We start from the raw sequence: 14,881 nt of genomic DNA, 5'->3' as shown, positions 1-14,881 counted from the left end.
GCCAAAGCAGAGGCATCGATAAAGCGAGGGGAATTTGGAGATGTCCGAGGGTGTGTGCAGTTGGGATCACAGAACGTTCTGGGGGAGGTGCCGTTTGAACGGGCCTCGAGTGGTAGGGTGGGGGTGGGGTGCAGTTCAGGGGCTGCGGTGGGGAGGGGCCTCAGCGAGGAGCTCCTCCAGCCCTGTCTCCGGGAAGGCCGTCCGTGGGTCCATCGATGGCCGGGCTCCCTGCCCAGCGCCCAGTGGGCACATGCCCGTGGCCTGACGCTCGCTGGGAATTTCATACTTATGTCGGAAACCGAGCACTTGATGCCCCCGGCCCTTTCCAGCCCCAGTCTCTTCTTTTCCGTCCTCCTCGTCTTGGGAACCGGTGCCACATGCACTGGGCCGCTCAGGGCGGTCGGGGGCGGGCGGAGGGGGTCGAGCGCACGTCCTCTTCTACCCCTGCCCCACGTCCAGTCCCTGAGCCCTGCTGTTCCCGGGGACTCGTCCCTCTGCCAGGACTTCAGGAGCTGGTGCGGGTCTCCCGTCTTTTCCTCCTAACCCCCAACAGACCCTCTCCAGCCAGCAGCCAGAGCGACTGTGCAGTCACAGATCTGGGCTCTGGTCTCTGCGAGGTCAGTGCCCGTCTCAGACCTCGCCTCGTCCACTCTCCCTGTCGCTCGCTCTGCACTCACATTCTCTACCTCGGGGCCTTTGCACACGCTGCCTGCTCTGCCCGTGTGCTCTTCCCCTGACCTGGCCAGCTCCTTTACACAGCCAGGCCTCTGCTCAGAGCCCTCTGCTAGGGGCCTGTCCTACGTCTGACGCCCCACCCCCAGCCCCCACCCCTGTCACTCCTTGACCTTCCTCTGCTTTCTTTGTCATCATTGCCCTTGTCCCTGCTAAGGTCACGTGACATTTATTTGTTTGTCTCTCTGTCGATTAGAATGTAAGATCCAGGAAGGCGGGAGCTTTTCTGTCGTCCTGTATCCCTGTGGCTCCGAACAGAGACTTCTATCGATAAATAGTCAATAAACATTTGTTGAATGAGGGAAGGAACAAATATCAAAGACGGTGAAGTGTTAGCGAGGAAGCCAGTCGTACTGCCTCTGTTACACGGCCGTCTCTGCCAGGCGCGGGGACACCTGTCCTGCAGCCGGTGCCTGGTCTGGGCTCCTGACAGCCGCGTCCAGCGGGCGCTTGAAGTGATGAGCGTCAGGAGGCATCGCGGCCCATGGTGGACACGCCTGGGGGGAGCCCGGGAGCCGCGAGGGTGTGCGGGCCCAGCCACAGAGTGTGGACTCCGGGCACCAGCTCCGTGTGGCAGCTGCGGGAGGGGACGTGGTTGCCCACGAACCAGTTTGTTCTTTCGGTCCCCGCAGAGCCTGATGTGTGCGGGCTCCGCATGAGCAGGGGGGGCTGACCGTGGGGACACCTGTGGCCCCGCTGCCGGGAGCTCGAGCTGCAGCTGGAGAGGTGCCACGGGCGCCCGGAGCGAGGTCGCTCCGCAGAAGAAATGGCATCACCTCTTGCGACGCCGAAGGTCTGGTTGGGGCTGGACGGCTCAGGCGGGAAGAGCATTCTGGAAGGGAAGAAGGAGACTGGGGGCAGGGGGGGGTCCGGAAGGAGCAGGAACACGGCACGTGGTGGACAGATGAGGTCCACGTGGCTGGGGCTTGAGGACCAAGTGGGGTGACAGGTGACACCCCAGTGGAGAAAGCTTGATTTCACCTGCCTGAGCCCCTGACTCCGTCCTCAGTGGAGTTGCGTCGACGGGGTCCCCAAAGCCTCCGGGCTCTTGCACCCCCGTGCCTTGGGGGCCGGGCCAGAGCTGTTCAGCGGGGGGGGGTGGGGGGGCGTCTCTCGCCAGGCTGGGAGCCCGGGGTCGCACTGCGCTGGGCCGAGTCCTCCGGAGCCGGCTCTGGAGGGCTAGCAGGGCAGGCCTCCGGGGCGAGGTTCCCTGGGGTCCTGATGGCACCTGGTTTCCTGTTCCTCCTCCTGTTCTCTCTCCTCCTAGTGCAAGACTCTTCGGTGCCACTGCCCACCTTCCTGGTGGCCGGAGGAAGCCTGGCCTTCGGAACGCTCCTGTGCGTCGGCCTCGTCCTGAGGTGAGCGGGGTCCGGGGGGCCCGTGGCCTCGTCCCGTGGTGAGCGGGGCCCGGGGGGCCCGTGGCCTCATCCCGTGGTGAGCGGGGCCCGGGGGGCCCGTGGCCTCGTCCCGTGGTGAGCGGGGTCCGGGGGGCCCGTGGCCTCGTCCCGTGGTGAGCGGGGCCCGGGGGGCCCGTGGCCTCGTCCCGTGGTGAGTGGGGTCCGGGGGGCCCGTGGCCTCATCCCGTGGTGAACGGGGTCCAGGGGGGCAGTGGCCTCGTCCCGAGGTGAGCAAGGTCCGGGGGGCCCATGGCTCGTCCCAAGTTGAGCGGGGTCCGGGGGACCCGTGGCCTCGTCCCGTGGTGAGCAGGGCCCGGGGAGCCCGTGGCCTCGTCCCGTGGTGAGCGGGGCCCGGGGGGCCCGTGGCCTCGTCCCGTGGTGAGCAGGGTCCGGGGGGCCCGTGGCCTCGTCCCGTGGTGAGCAGGGCCCGGGGAGCCCGTGGTCTCGTCCCAAAGTGAGTGGGGTCCGGGGGGCCTGTGGCCTCGTCCCAAGGTGAGCGGGGTCCGGGGGGCCCGTGGCCTCGTCCCGTGGTGAGCGGGGCCCGGGGGGGCCGTGGCCTCGTCCCGTGGTGAGCAGGGTCCAAGGGGGGGCCGTGGCCTCGTCCCGTGGTGAGTAGGGTCTGGGGGCCTGTGGCCTCGTCCCGTGGTGAGTGGAGCCTGGGGGCCCGTGGCCTCGTCCCATGGTGAACGGGGTCCAGGGGGGCAGTGACCTTGTCCGGAGGTGAGCAAGGTCTGGGGGGCCCATGGCCTCGTCCCGAGGTGAGCAGGGTCCGGGGGACCCGTGGCTTCGTCCTGTGGTGAGCAGGGCCCGGGGAGCCCGTGGCCTCGTCCCAAGGTGAGCGGGGTCCGGGGGACCCGTGGCTTCGTCCCGTGGTGAGCGGGGCCCGGGGGGCCCGTGGCCTCGTCCCGAGGTAAGCAGGGTCCGGGGGACCCGTGGCTTCGTCCCGTGGTGAGCGGGGCCCGGGGGGCCCGTGGCCTCGTCCCGTGGTGAGCGGGGCCCAGGGGGGCCGTGGCCTCGTCCCGTGGTGATCGGGGCCGGGTGGCCCGTGGCCTCGTCCCATGGTGAGCGGGGTCTGGGGGCCTGTGGCCTCGTCCCGTGGTGAGCGGGGCCCGGGGGGCTGTGTCCTCGTCCCAAGGTGAGCAAGGGTCCGGGGGGCCCGTGGCCTCGTCCCGTGGTGAGCGGGGTCCGGGAGGCCCGTGGCCTCGTCCCGTGGTGAGCGGGGTCCGGGAGGCCCGTGGCCTCGTCCCGTGGTGAGCGGGCCCCGGGGGGCTGTGTCCTCGTCCCAAGGTGAGCAGGGTCCGGGGGGCCCGTGGCCTCGTCCCGTGGTGAGCGGGGTCCGGGAGGCCCGTGGCCTCGTCCCGTGGTGAACGGGGTCCAGGGGGGCAGTGACCTTGTCCGGAGGTGAGCAAGGTCTGGGGGGCCCATGGCCTCGTCCCGAGGTGAGCAGGGTCCGGGGGACCCGTGGCTTCGTCCTGTGGTGAGCAGGGCCCGGGGAGCCCGTGGCCTCGTCCCAAGGTGAGCGGGGTCCGGGGGACCCGTGGCTTCGTCCCGTGGTGAGCGGGGCCCGGGGGGCCCGTGGCCTCGTCCCGAGGTAAGCAGGGTCCGGGGGACCCGTGGCTTCGTCCCGTGGTGAGCGGGGCCCGGGGGGCCCGTGGCCTCGTCCCGTGGTGAGCGGGGCCCAGGGGGGCCGTGGCCTCGTCCCGTGGTGATCGGGGCCGGGTGGCCCGTGGCCTCGTCCCATGGTGAGCGGGGTCTGGGGGCCTGTGGCCTCGTCCCGTGGTGAGCGGGGCCCGGGGGGCTGTGTCCTCGTCCCAAGGTGAGCAAGGGTCCGGGGGGCCCGTGGCCTCGTCCCGTGGTGAGCGGGGTCCGGGAGGCCCGTGGCCTCGTCCCGTGGTGAGCGGGGTCCGGGAGGCCCGTGGCCTCGTCCCGTGGTGAGCGGGCCCCGGGGGGCTGTGTCCTCGTCCCAAGGTGAGCAGGGTCCGGGGGGCCCGTGGCCTCGTCCCGTGGTGAGCGGGGTCCGGGAGGCCCGTGGCCTCGTCCCGTGGTGAGCAGGGTCCAGGGGCCCGTGGCCTCGTCCCGTGGTGAGCAGGGTCTGGAGGCCTGTGGCCTCGTCCCGTGGTGAGCGGGGCCCGGGGGGCTGTGTCCTCGTCCCAAGGTGAGCAAGGGTCCGGGGGGCCCGTGGCCTCGTCCCGTGGTGAGCGGGCCCCGGGGGGCTGTGGCCTCTCCCGTGGTGAGCAGGGTCTGGGGGCCTGTGGCCTCGTCCCGTGGTGAGCAGGGCCCAGGGGCCCGTGGCCTCGTCCCGTGGTGAGCGGGGTCCGGGAGGCCCGTGGCCTCGTCCCGTGGTGAGCAGGGTCCAGGGGCCCGTGGCCTCGTCCCGTGGTGAGCGGGCCCCGGGGGGCTGTGGCCTCTCCCGTGGTGAGCAGGGTCTGGGGGCCTGTGGCCTCGTCCCGTGGTGAGCGGGGCCCAGGGGCCCGTGGCCTTGTCCCGTGGTGAGCGGGGTCCGGGAGGCCCGTGGCCTCGTCCCGTGGTGAGCAGGGTCCAGGGGCCCGTGGCCTCGTCCCGTGGTGAGCGGGCCCCGGGGGGCCCGTGCTGGCCTCCCCCTCCTCATCTAGCTTGTGCTGCTGGTGGCGGCATGTGTTTTAGAGGAAGAACTGGCCAGGTTTGAAGACGGATCAGATGAGCAGGAGGAGGGGCAAGGGTCCAGCGTGACCCTCACGTCTCTTGCCTCAGCAGCTGGGCGTGTGGCGGACTGTCAGTCTCGCGGAGACTGCGAGCATGTAGACAGGATGTGGGCAAGGCCAGGACAATCCGTGCGGAATTCCAACACGGGAAGGTTGTGTGGACGCAAAGGGGAGCCGGGAGCCGTGCTGACGGAGGCAGGGGGGGTGGGGTGTGTGTGGGACGCAGAAGCGAGGCGTCAGGCGGCCCTGGGGCCGCGGTGCCGTTCCACGCGGTCTGTCCCACGGGAGCCGTGTACAGACACGGGGAGGGTGCCACGCGGGCCTCACCACGGAAGTCTGTCCCCGGGCGAGTCCGAGGGGCCTGGCCACACCTCCCGGGGACCTGCAGGGGTCGCCTTTCAGCGCTGTGTCCTCGCACCTCTCTAGCTGAGGTTGGGAAACACACAGGCCGATGGGCACCGTGCCCCCTTCACGTGGCCTCTCCCACCGGGTGGCCGCCGGCTTTGTCACTCACACCGAGCTTGCGGACACGTCGGCCAGCAGTGCTCCTGAGGCGTGGGCGGGAGGCGTGTTGGTGGCCTTGGCGGGAGCTCACGGCGTCGCCTGTGCCGAGGTCTCGGGAGGCTTGGCCGGTGGCTGGACCAGCGCAGGGCGAACTGGAGCCTGTCCCTCCTGCCTCTTGTCTGGTGGCGGCCGTCCGGGTTGTCGCCGGTGATCGTGAGGGGAGGCCTGGGGGCGAGCGACCGCCACGCTCCCGGGGCCCTTGCGCAGTCTCGGGAGCGGCCGTGGCACCACGGTGGTCCGGGTGACGACCCACACCGCGTTCGGGTGGCGTCCGCTTGGACGCCCAGCGCAGTGGCGAGCCGGTCGTGTGGAGGGTGTGCAGGTGAGGCCAGAGCGCGGGAGGCCGAGGTCTCACCAGCTCTTACACGTTTGGAGCAGAGAGGGGCCCTGCCAGCACTCGCCGCCCCTCTCCTGCCGCCTGCGGGCCCGCCACGGACCCCACCGAGGAACCGTCGGGGCCTCCACTTGGCCCGCGAGGAGGCCGGAGCTGGGGGAGCGTGGGAGACGGCGGCTGCAAAGGCCAGGATTCAAGCCCCAAGCTCATGTTCTGGGGATGTGGCCGTCACGGTCGTTTCGGCAAGTTCTTTACTTTTACAAATGAGGGAGCGGACCCGAGAAGTAGGGCGACTTTGCGCCTGGAGCCAGGACTAGAGCCCGAGCCCCGAGAGTCCCCGCCCACCAGGCCAGCCTGCTGGGGCCGACGTGGGCCCGGGGAGTCCGGCCCCGTCCGCTCCTGGCCGGTGGCTTCACTGACCGGCGGCCCCGTCTCGCTGTGCCGTTCACCACTGAGCGAGAAGCGTTAGGCTGGGCGCTAACCGCCTGCCGTTCGTCATGAAGCTTGTTTGCGCGCCTGCGGATGGTGCTTGGACGCTGGGTGGTTGCTACGCAGCCTCGTGTTGAGAACACACAGTAATTCATTTCCTCACCTGCTGACTTTCCGTTTTCTCTCGTATCAGGCAAATGTATTTGGAAACAGGCCAGTTCTTTTTTTTTTTTAATTTTTTAAAATGTTTATTTTTGAGAGAGAGAGAGAGAAACAGAGCAAGCAGGGGAGGGGCAGAGAGAGGGGGAGACACGGAATCCGAAGCAGGCTCCAGGCTCCCAGCTGTCAGCACAGAGCCCGACGTGGGGCTCGAACCCGCGAACCGTGAGATCATGACCTGAGCCGAAGTCGGACGCCCAACTGACTGAGCCACCCAGGCACCCCTCATCCCAGTGTTTTCAAACTACCTTGTGTGTCCCTTCTCACTGGGTTACTTGTTTAAAAGAGTGACAGTTGTTATAAATGTTTTAAAATTTTTCTTTTAGCTGCAGAAACTTTTCTTAAAACATCATGAAGCCCAAATATGTAAAGACACGAGGTGGCGACTGGGGTGCATGAAGTCTGGCCGCTCAGCTTTGTTCTTTGCCCCCATGTCCCAACCTCTCTAGCCCCCGGCCTGCTCAGAAACCCCGCTCAGGCCGGAGCAGTGCCTGCCGTGGACGCCCCCCAGGCTGGCTGCAACCGAAGTCCCTTTGAGCCTAGTCATTTGTAGAAAGCGTCTCATTCACTCAAAATATTTCAAAAGAAGAAAAGCTCGTCTTTCTTAGTTACCCATCCAGTTAGTTGCTTTGGAAAAAAGAGGTCAGACGCTGCTCTCCCTGTAGGTTAAATAATGCCGATAGAGGCTTCAAAACAAATTTGTTTGCTAAATGGTGATAAGTAGAAGGAAGAAAAAAATCCCGCGTTATCCAAAGACGGCCTTTTTGCTTGTTAAAACGTGAATGTGGTCGAAGCCTGACGGACACAGACGAGTGCACACGTCCCAAGCCAGCAGGTGCACGAGCTTGCGCGAAGTGAGCGAATGGTCCACAGCCCGATCAAGAACCATGGCGTTTAGATGCGTTTCCCGAGCCTCGTCCTCGGCTCAGTTCTGTCCTCACGGCGCCGTGACTGTCCTGTATCCACGGCCGTGAGTCCTGCCTTGTGAATTTGGCATCAGTTACAACCTAAGCGCTTTCCCCGCATCGTTTCACTGCCGTCACACCTCACTTTCCTGAACTTGAGGAATTTCCTGAGCCACTGTCGGGCCGCTGTGCCCAGGCTCACTGCAGCAGCCTTCGATGGGTGTTCGGGTGGGTTTGCTTTCACAGACGACGCCGAGTCTAACATCTTCGCGCGGAACGCTTTTCCCACAGCCCTGCTATTTCCTTGGGGTGTTTTCTCAGAAATGGAACTCCTGGGTCAGAGGGTCTGAATATTTTGAAACGCAGAGTGTCATGCCTGCCCTCGGCTCTCCCCTGAGGGAGGGTAGCTCCCCCCAAGGGCCCCGCTGCCTTCCCTGCCCGGTGCCTGAATGGCGGAGCCTTCAGGAACATTCTGAAGATTGTTTATTCCATTTGGGTAACAGGCTAGCAGCCAATGGCAGATTGGAGCCAACTCTCAATGATTTATCGTCACCAGAACAGGAATAGCCTGTTGATATAAAAAGAAACCCAAGGAAAATCCCCAAACCTTGTTTTTGACACTGGTTTCCCTCCTCCCTCCAAGCCCTTCCTGGAGCAGCTGACGTCAGGTGGGGCCGAGGGAGGTGACAGAGGGGAGCGGGGCAGCGGTGGCAGCGGGGTGCCGGCCGCGTGGTCACGGGGCCCCTCAGGAAGGGGCCTGATGTATCTTTGGAGACTCTGGCCCGCGAGTGACTTTCTCGGCCCCTGCGCCCTGGCCGTGGGCCCGGCGCAGAGCAGCCTGAGGGGAGCCGAGATCGGAGATGCTTATCTCCTTCCTGCTGAAGATCTGCTTTCCTGTCAGATGAGTCACTTGTGCCCGACGGTGCCCACGGCAGGGTCTGTGCGGACTCACCAGCGTGGCTGGAGTGGCCCAGAGGAGCAGGGCTGCGGACGGAGGGGCAGCCCTGCCCCTGCTGAATGGAGGCTGCCAGCCGTCGGCCCCGCTGGCCGGAGCTTGACCCACAGGCCCGTTTTCCTTCCTCTCTTTTCCAAGTGAATGGGCCTGGGACCCATGGTGCACCTGTGCGCAGCCTGTGGCACAGGACCGATGACGTGCTTAGTGCAGTGAAGGGACACGCCTGGCCACGCGTGCCTCAGTTTCCCCGTTTGTAAGTGGGACCAACAGTACACACGTGTCCCCTGGCGTGTTTTTGAAACCCCCAGCTCTTCAAGGCGCCGTGCCGTGTAAGCCCCTGTGATGGAGTAGACGGCTCTCGCTCCTCTGAGCGGGAGGCCGGCGCCGGGCCCCCGGGGAAGCCAGCGGCCGGCGTTTCTCACTCGGGTCCGTCCCCGGGGCACTAACGGCCGTGTGCTTTGTCTTTGTCTGTCTCCGTGAAGGTTCAGGAAGACGTGGAAGCTGCAGGCCCTGAAGGAAGGCAAGGCCAGCACACAGCCTCCGTATGCTCTGGGGCAGCTGGTCCCCGAGAGGCCCAAGCCCAGGCCGGGGCTCGTCCCCCTCCTCTCTCCTCCCGTGAACCCCGGCAGCCTCGGGTCTGACGACACGTCGGGGCACGGCCGGCCGGACGCCAGGGGCCCCCGGAGCCCTTACGACGTCAGTAACAGAGACTACTTCTTACCCAGATAGCTGGCTGGGCGCGCGGGGCAGGCGGGGGCCAGGCCGGCCCTGCCGTGTGCGGGACAGAGCGCCAGCCGGCCCCTCTCGGGCGCCGGCGGCGCGGGGCGGCCTCGCAGGAGGCGCTTGGCTTCCTGGAACAGGCGTGCGGCCCCTGCTGGTGTCCGGGAACCGCCCCTTCCCACACGCCCCCGAGGGGCCCGAGCCCACGCAGGCTCGTGGGTCCACCGTGCTGGACGCTCAGGGGAGCAGAGCCGGGTGTGGGCTGTGCAGGCTTGGCGTACTTGACCTGCTGGCCGTCCGCACACCCCGCTCGCCTCCACGAGCTGCACCCTGCGGCAGGCGGGACCCCCGTCCGCCGGCCCCCTGGTGCCCTGCACCGAGCCACCTCCCAGCTTGAGTCCTAAGTGCCTTCAACATTCGGTCTTCTCAGGTCCGGGGGCGGGAGAGAGCTCGCCTGCCTTCCCCACACCTGAAAACAGCACAGACGGGTCGGAGAGCGTCTCAGGGCCTGGGGGTCTGAAGTGGAATTGTACTACCTTCCTCGCTCGCATCGTGCTGAATGGGAAGGGGGGTCCCGGGCGCTGGCTGGACCGCAGGCAGGTGCACTGGCTCCAGTTCCCCGTCTGGACCCCAGGACTAAAGGAGGAGAGACGGCGAGGGGGGCAGGTGCTGGGGACAGGCCTCCTCGCCCCCCCAAGAACCGGCAGCGGGGGCCTCCTCCATGGTGGCGAGGGGTTCACGCCCGCTTTGCTCCGGCTCTGTCTCCTTCGTTTCAGCTGAGCCCAAGGAAACAAGGGAAGATGATATTTATGTGAAAAGACAGAAAGAACTGGCAAGAACGTCTGTTAACCTGCTTTTTACGAGAACTGCTGTTTGATGTTGAGAGGGCGCGAGAGCCCGCGAGAGCCCTGTGTCGGGACAGGAGTCACTTCGGTGAGGACGAGGACGCTTGTGTAGCACAAAACTGCGTCAAGGGGAAAAGGAGGAGAAGAGACCATTTTCCTTTTCGAGCAGAGTCAGGTTTCATTCTCTGTCTTGTCTTTTTGTCCTAAAACAACTGCCTCTTTTCGAACTTGGGGCGAAGCAGCTGTTCCCCTCCAGGCAGCCTCAGGGGACACGCTGTCCAGCCCCCCACCCCAGCCCCGGGCACGGGGGGCGGTGGCCTTCTTACAAAGCCTGCTTCTGTGGAGCCTTCTTCAGTTCCTTGAATTCGGTTCAGCTCAGCTGGGATGGGGGCAGCGCGGAGCGTGTGGCCGTGGCCGTGCGTCCAGGCCGTGACAACCGGGGGATGCTCAAGGTTTCCCCAGCAAGTGCCCTCCAGCAGCACGGGCTGTCCCAGGATGAAGCTGTGATCAGTCAGCCTCGTGGCCACGGCTGAAAACTTAGGAACCACAGACTTTTCTCATCAGCTACCTTTTTAGAAAAACAACCACCGGCACCAGACAGGCGGCAGCGGGGTGGAACGACCACGCATCGCTCGCTGTTCGCCGGGCTCACGCTGTCCCTGCCCCGGTGGGCGGGTTTCGTTGCCATGCTGTGGGCAGCTCTCAGGCCCTGATGCTGCTCTTGACAACCGGTCTTAAGCCGACAGAAGTTAGGCAGGGGTTTTGTTGTTGTTGTTGTTGTTTTTCTATACCGTTTCTTTGAGAACAGCAGAAACGCTGTGAACGGGAAATACGAAAAGCCGGTGTGTGCATGAGAAAGGGTGATTCTGTGCCTGTGGGTCCTTGAGTCTTCACGAGGCTCTACCCTGGTGGCAGGCTGAGCCGTGGGCGGGAGATGGCGATCCGGAGCTCTGGGCTGCTGAGGGCACCAGGGCCGCTGTGATCTCCACGCTGTTACCGCTTTCGTTATTATTGTAATGAAACTGCCTTTTGTGTGTGTGTATTGAAGAGGGTTTTCTCCCTTTCTTTCTTTATAAGCTAGCGCAAATGAAGGAAGAGTGTTTTCCTCTGGGTTGTAGGCTGCTTGGCGGGCACAGGGGCCCCTGCCAAGCTCGCTCTCTGTGCCAATCGAGGCCGCCCCCCGGGCCCGTGACGCCTCCACGGCCATGTCACCCACCTGACACCGGCCGCCGCAGCGGTCACGTGTGAAATGACGGCTCATCCTGCCGGGTGGGAAGAGCTGAAAACGCCCTGGTTCCAGGTCAGTTAACGTGGTCAGTAATTCCTGTAGCATTAATGAAAATCCGTTTGAGATGTCTGGGGGGTAGCGCTGAATGTGTCTGCAGAGCCTTTGGGAACTCCGAGCGCTCCTTGCTCAGATGGGGCCTTGCCCTTCTGTTTGCCGGGCTCCGGGCTCACAGAATCCCTGCCCCCCGCCGCCCTCCCCCACCCCACCCCCCCACCCCCCCGCCCCGGGGTGGGTCACCATCATCACGCGTGCCGTCGGCTGCTGGAGCCCGCCTGGTGGTGAACAGAGCAGGCTGGGAGTGCTCATGCCAGGTGGGTTTCCTGCAGAATGTTCAAGAATGTCTTGCCCAGCTGAGCTGTCTCACCTCGTCACAGGCCCTGAAGGCTGACCCACTTGGGCACGAGGCTGGCAGCCGGCGTCAGGGGGAGTTGCTGTCTCAATCTGGAGACACGGGCACCGGGTGGCCCTTCCTGGCCTCCCCGGCTGCAACGGGGCTGTTCGCCAGAAGCCTCTGAGCGTCCCCCGCAGGGCCTCAGAGGGCCTCAGAGTTTCTATGACAACCTTAATGATTATCAGGAAATACTGCCAGTCTGCGAACGTCCGCGCTTTAGAAAGGAACAGCACGTAGCAAGGCTGTGCGTGCAGAAACCACACCTGGATGGCGTCACGAGTCTGTTAAACACAATACCTCAACTTTACAATGTGGTTGGTTTTTTTTTGAGAGAAATAATAGTTTTAATTTTTGTGTTTATTTTTTACCTAATTACCTGAAAGCAAACACCAAACGCTGATGTCTGTATGTGGGGCAAAGGGTCAGTATGATGGTTTTCAATATGTTTTTCTTTTTATCAGCTATTTTGTGTTTAAAGTGAAAACTGTAAGTGTCTGAAATAAATAATTTCTACAAATATGCTTGAGATGCGATTATGCCTCGGGCACCGGGCTGCTTAGAGGAAGGACTTGCCTGGTGAAAGGGGACAAGGGCTTAACAGCGAGTGGAGCCCTCGGCCCCGCTCGCCCCGTGCAGGACCAAGTCGCCTCTAGAAAGAATCAGATAAGTCCGAGAAACAATAGCAATTTCTCGAAAGACTTTAATTGTACAGACGTTTCCCCAAACGAATCCCGGGGCTTCCGGAAGGGTGTGGGTGCCGGTGCCACGTTTACCGTCCCGGCGGGGAAGGAAGGGGATGGGCCGCGGCTCATCGGGAGGCCGTTTACTGAACAGGGGGCGTCGGCGGGATCACAAAGCCGCCGCCGCGTCCCCAGCGGCAGCCTGGAACCGTCCCCTCTCGCAAAGGGTCTTTGGCAGGAAAACCCGGGCCGCGGCCCGCCCGCGCCTCCCCGACGGACGAGAGCCATCCCGCAGCGGCTCTGTGTCCGCGGCGCCAGGCCGGGGGCCCAGAGACCGCGTGGCTCAGGCTGCGAGCCGAGGCCCCGCGGGGCGCCCGGAGGGAAGCCACGGAAGCCACGGCCGCGCCTGCCCGGCCCACCGCCTCCAGGGCGCCACCGGCTCCTTCGAGCTTGGTCCCGGTCCGGCAGAAGGCGCCGCAGGAAGCAGATGTCCGCGGGGGGCGGGAGGGGGGAGAAGGAGGTGCCCTGCTCTTCTCCGGGCGTCGCTGTCGGTCGCAGTGCCCTTTCCTGCGAGACCCGGGCGGGCGGTGGGCGCGTCTCGGAGAGAAGGCCAAAGACACGCAGCTGTTGGAGGAGCCGCTTAGGAAGCCCTTCCTGCTCGTGAGGCGCGAGGACGCCCGGCCTTTCTCGGGGTCCGTGAGCAGTTCCGGCCACAGGCGGGAAGCCGCCGGCCTGTGTGCTCTTCAAAGGCCCGAGCTTGCTTCCTTTTTTTGAATTCAAAAAGTTTTTTCTTGAGAGCGATCTCTACACCCCACGTGGGGCTGGAACTCACGACCCCGAGATCGAGTCCGAGCACCCCACCGACGGAGCCCGCGGGCGCCCTAAGGCCCCGAGCTTCCAGATGTGGCCCGGCAGTGCCGGGTGGTGGCAGGCGGGCTGGCCGTGGGGCGGGTGCACGAGCAGTGACAGTCAGGGACCGTGAGCCCCGTACCGGCCTCCAAATGCGGACCAGTCCGCGCTTTCGTTGCGGGAGCCCCTGCCTTCCGCAAACGTGTCACTTAGAAAACAAAACACCACCTCACCCACGTCCTGTTTCGTAACAAGTTTTAGGCGACAATCCACACGAATAGAGTTTTTTCAGTAAAATCGTGAAAGGTTCATACCACAGACGCATGAAATACTCGGCTAAGGGTGCTCTAAGGCAACTTCAGGTTGCTTAACACGGCCGCTCAGGGCTCACGGATGGCTCACTGAGTCACGGAAGCTGCATTTTAACATTTCGTTACGCCTGTTTGAAGAACGGGATTGGTCAGGAGGACACTCGTACTCCATTTCGGGCTTTGAGTTTCCGTTCTGCGCAACAGGGACTTTGCAACATTCGGTGTTGTGTGACTTCCTGGGGTGTGTGCCCAGCAAGAGTGAGGGAGAGGCTGGGGGACAGATGGCACCCTGTGTTGGCCCGCCCGGGCCCAGACCCGCACGGGTGCACTGTAGGGACTCCGTGGGTGGGTCTGATGTGGGCGCAGAAAGGTAAGTCGGTCCCCAGGTGGTTCTGAGGAAGGGGGTCACGAGCCCCAGGGTGACTGAAATGTGGCCATTTCTAGGAGGAGGCGGGTGCTGTGGGGGCTTCCCATTTCGGGACGTGGCGTCCTTCAGCCCGTCGTTTCCGGGGACAGGTCCGAGGGTCTGAGGAGCTCCCGCCCCAGTCCCAGACCGCTGACTCACGATAGCCGAGTCCCCGGGCCTGAGTGGGAGCCCCCAGGTCCCCCTCTGTGCAGCCAGAAGCGAGGGTCTCTGTGCCGGAGGCCACGAGGCCGGAGCGGGCTTCTGTGGCAGCGTATAGCATTAACTGGAGACGAAATCTGGGGACAGCAGAGAGGGACGGCACCGGCCACACTGGCCGCCGGGAAGTTCACGGCCCCTTTTTGGTAGAAAGGACCTGTTACAATTCGCTAATAATGGCGGCTACCATTTGTGGACCGTCCAGCACATGCACAAACGGGACAGTCTCCCTCGGCCTAAGGGCGCGGCAAGGTGAGCGTTCTCGCCAGCTTACAGACGAGGTGGCGGGGGTGAAGGCAGTGGCCCAAGACTCCGGGCTAGTTAAGAGGCTGAACGAGGCCGCCAACCCCGTCTGCCTGACCAGTGCTGTGTCCTCGCGTTGGGGCACTGGTCACGGGGACACGGGAGGGGGCAGCCGCGGGGACACGGGAGGACGCGGCCGCGGGGACACGGGAGGGCGCTGGGTGCCCACCACAATTCTGAGCAGATGCCATCTCTAGGAGCGGGTGGCCAGTCCGGTGTGAGGTGCAGGCGGACAGGCAGGCTGTGGCCTCGCAGGGAGAGGCTTGCCAAGGGTGCCCGGTACACGCACTAGCTGAGCAGTTCTGTGACTTTCCAGAGCCCGGGAAGTCACGAAGACGACGGAGCTCCTGTTTTCTTTTACGCGCTAGGATTTTTTTCATGAGCATGTGTGTTTTTTCACAATGGAAGAAAGCTTTTCATTTAGCAGTTATAATCCCCCTGGTGCGGAAGAGCGGAGCCACGCTGCGTACGAAGAACGTTTACGGAGCGTGAGGAGGTGCGGCCGTGGGTTGAACAAAGGTGGCGACGAGGCAGCCCGCGCTGAGGCTGGTGGGGGCGGCTCCTGGTGAGAGTCCTTCCAAAGCCCCGACATTCTCCGTTCTAAAAACTGCAAGGATCTGAGGGGCGATGTTTCACTTGCAAACGTACCATTGAAA

At 64.3% G+C, this 14,881-nt stretch overlaps 1 protein-coding gene and 1 long non-coding RNA gene across 4 annotated transcripts in view; both read left to right on the top strand.

Annotated features, from left to right (window-relative positions):
• Positions 1-11,979, top strand: part of IL6R (interleukin 6 receptor) — a 43,081-nt gene extending 31,102 nt beyond the window's left edge. For all 3 annotated transcript variants that reach the window (XM_060644781.3, XM_081791993.1, XM_078441340.2), the window contains exons 9-10: positions 2,000-2,090; positions 8,699-11,979. In XM_060644781.3, coding sequence (XP_060500764.1) covers positions 2,000-2,090; positions 8,699-8,945 — 338 coding nt within the window. In that variant the 3' untranslated portion in view covers positions 8,946-11,979. The remainder of the gene's footprint in view (positions 1-1,999; positions 2,091-8,698) is intronic.
• On the top strand, positions 4,324-7,002 carry LOC144614944 (uncharacterized). Its single transcript, XR_014136464.1, has 2 exons — positions 4,324-4,627; positions 4,665-7,002. It is a non-coding gene; the product is annotated as an uncharacterized LOC144614944 (long non-coding RNA).
• Positions 11,980-14,881: the final 2,902 nt, after the last annotated feature.

Source organism: Panthera onca, chromosome F1 (assembly GCF_046562875.1).
Source record: "Panthera onca isolate mPanOnc1 chromosome F1, mPanOnc1 haplotype 2, whole genome shotgun sequence".
In the NCBI taxonomy this organism is placed as follows: Eukaryota; Metazoa; Chordata; class Mammalia; order Carnivora; family Felidae; genus Panthera; species Panthera onca.
Note: the sequence above shows the minus strand (reverse complement) of the source record. Positions and strands in the feature narration are given on the sequence as shown.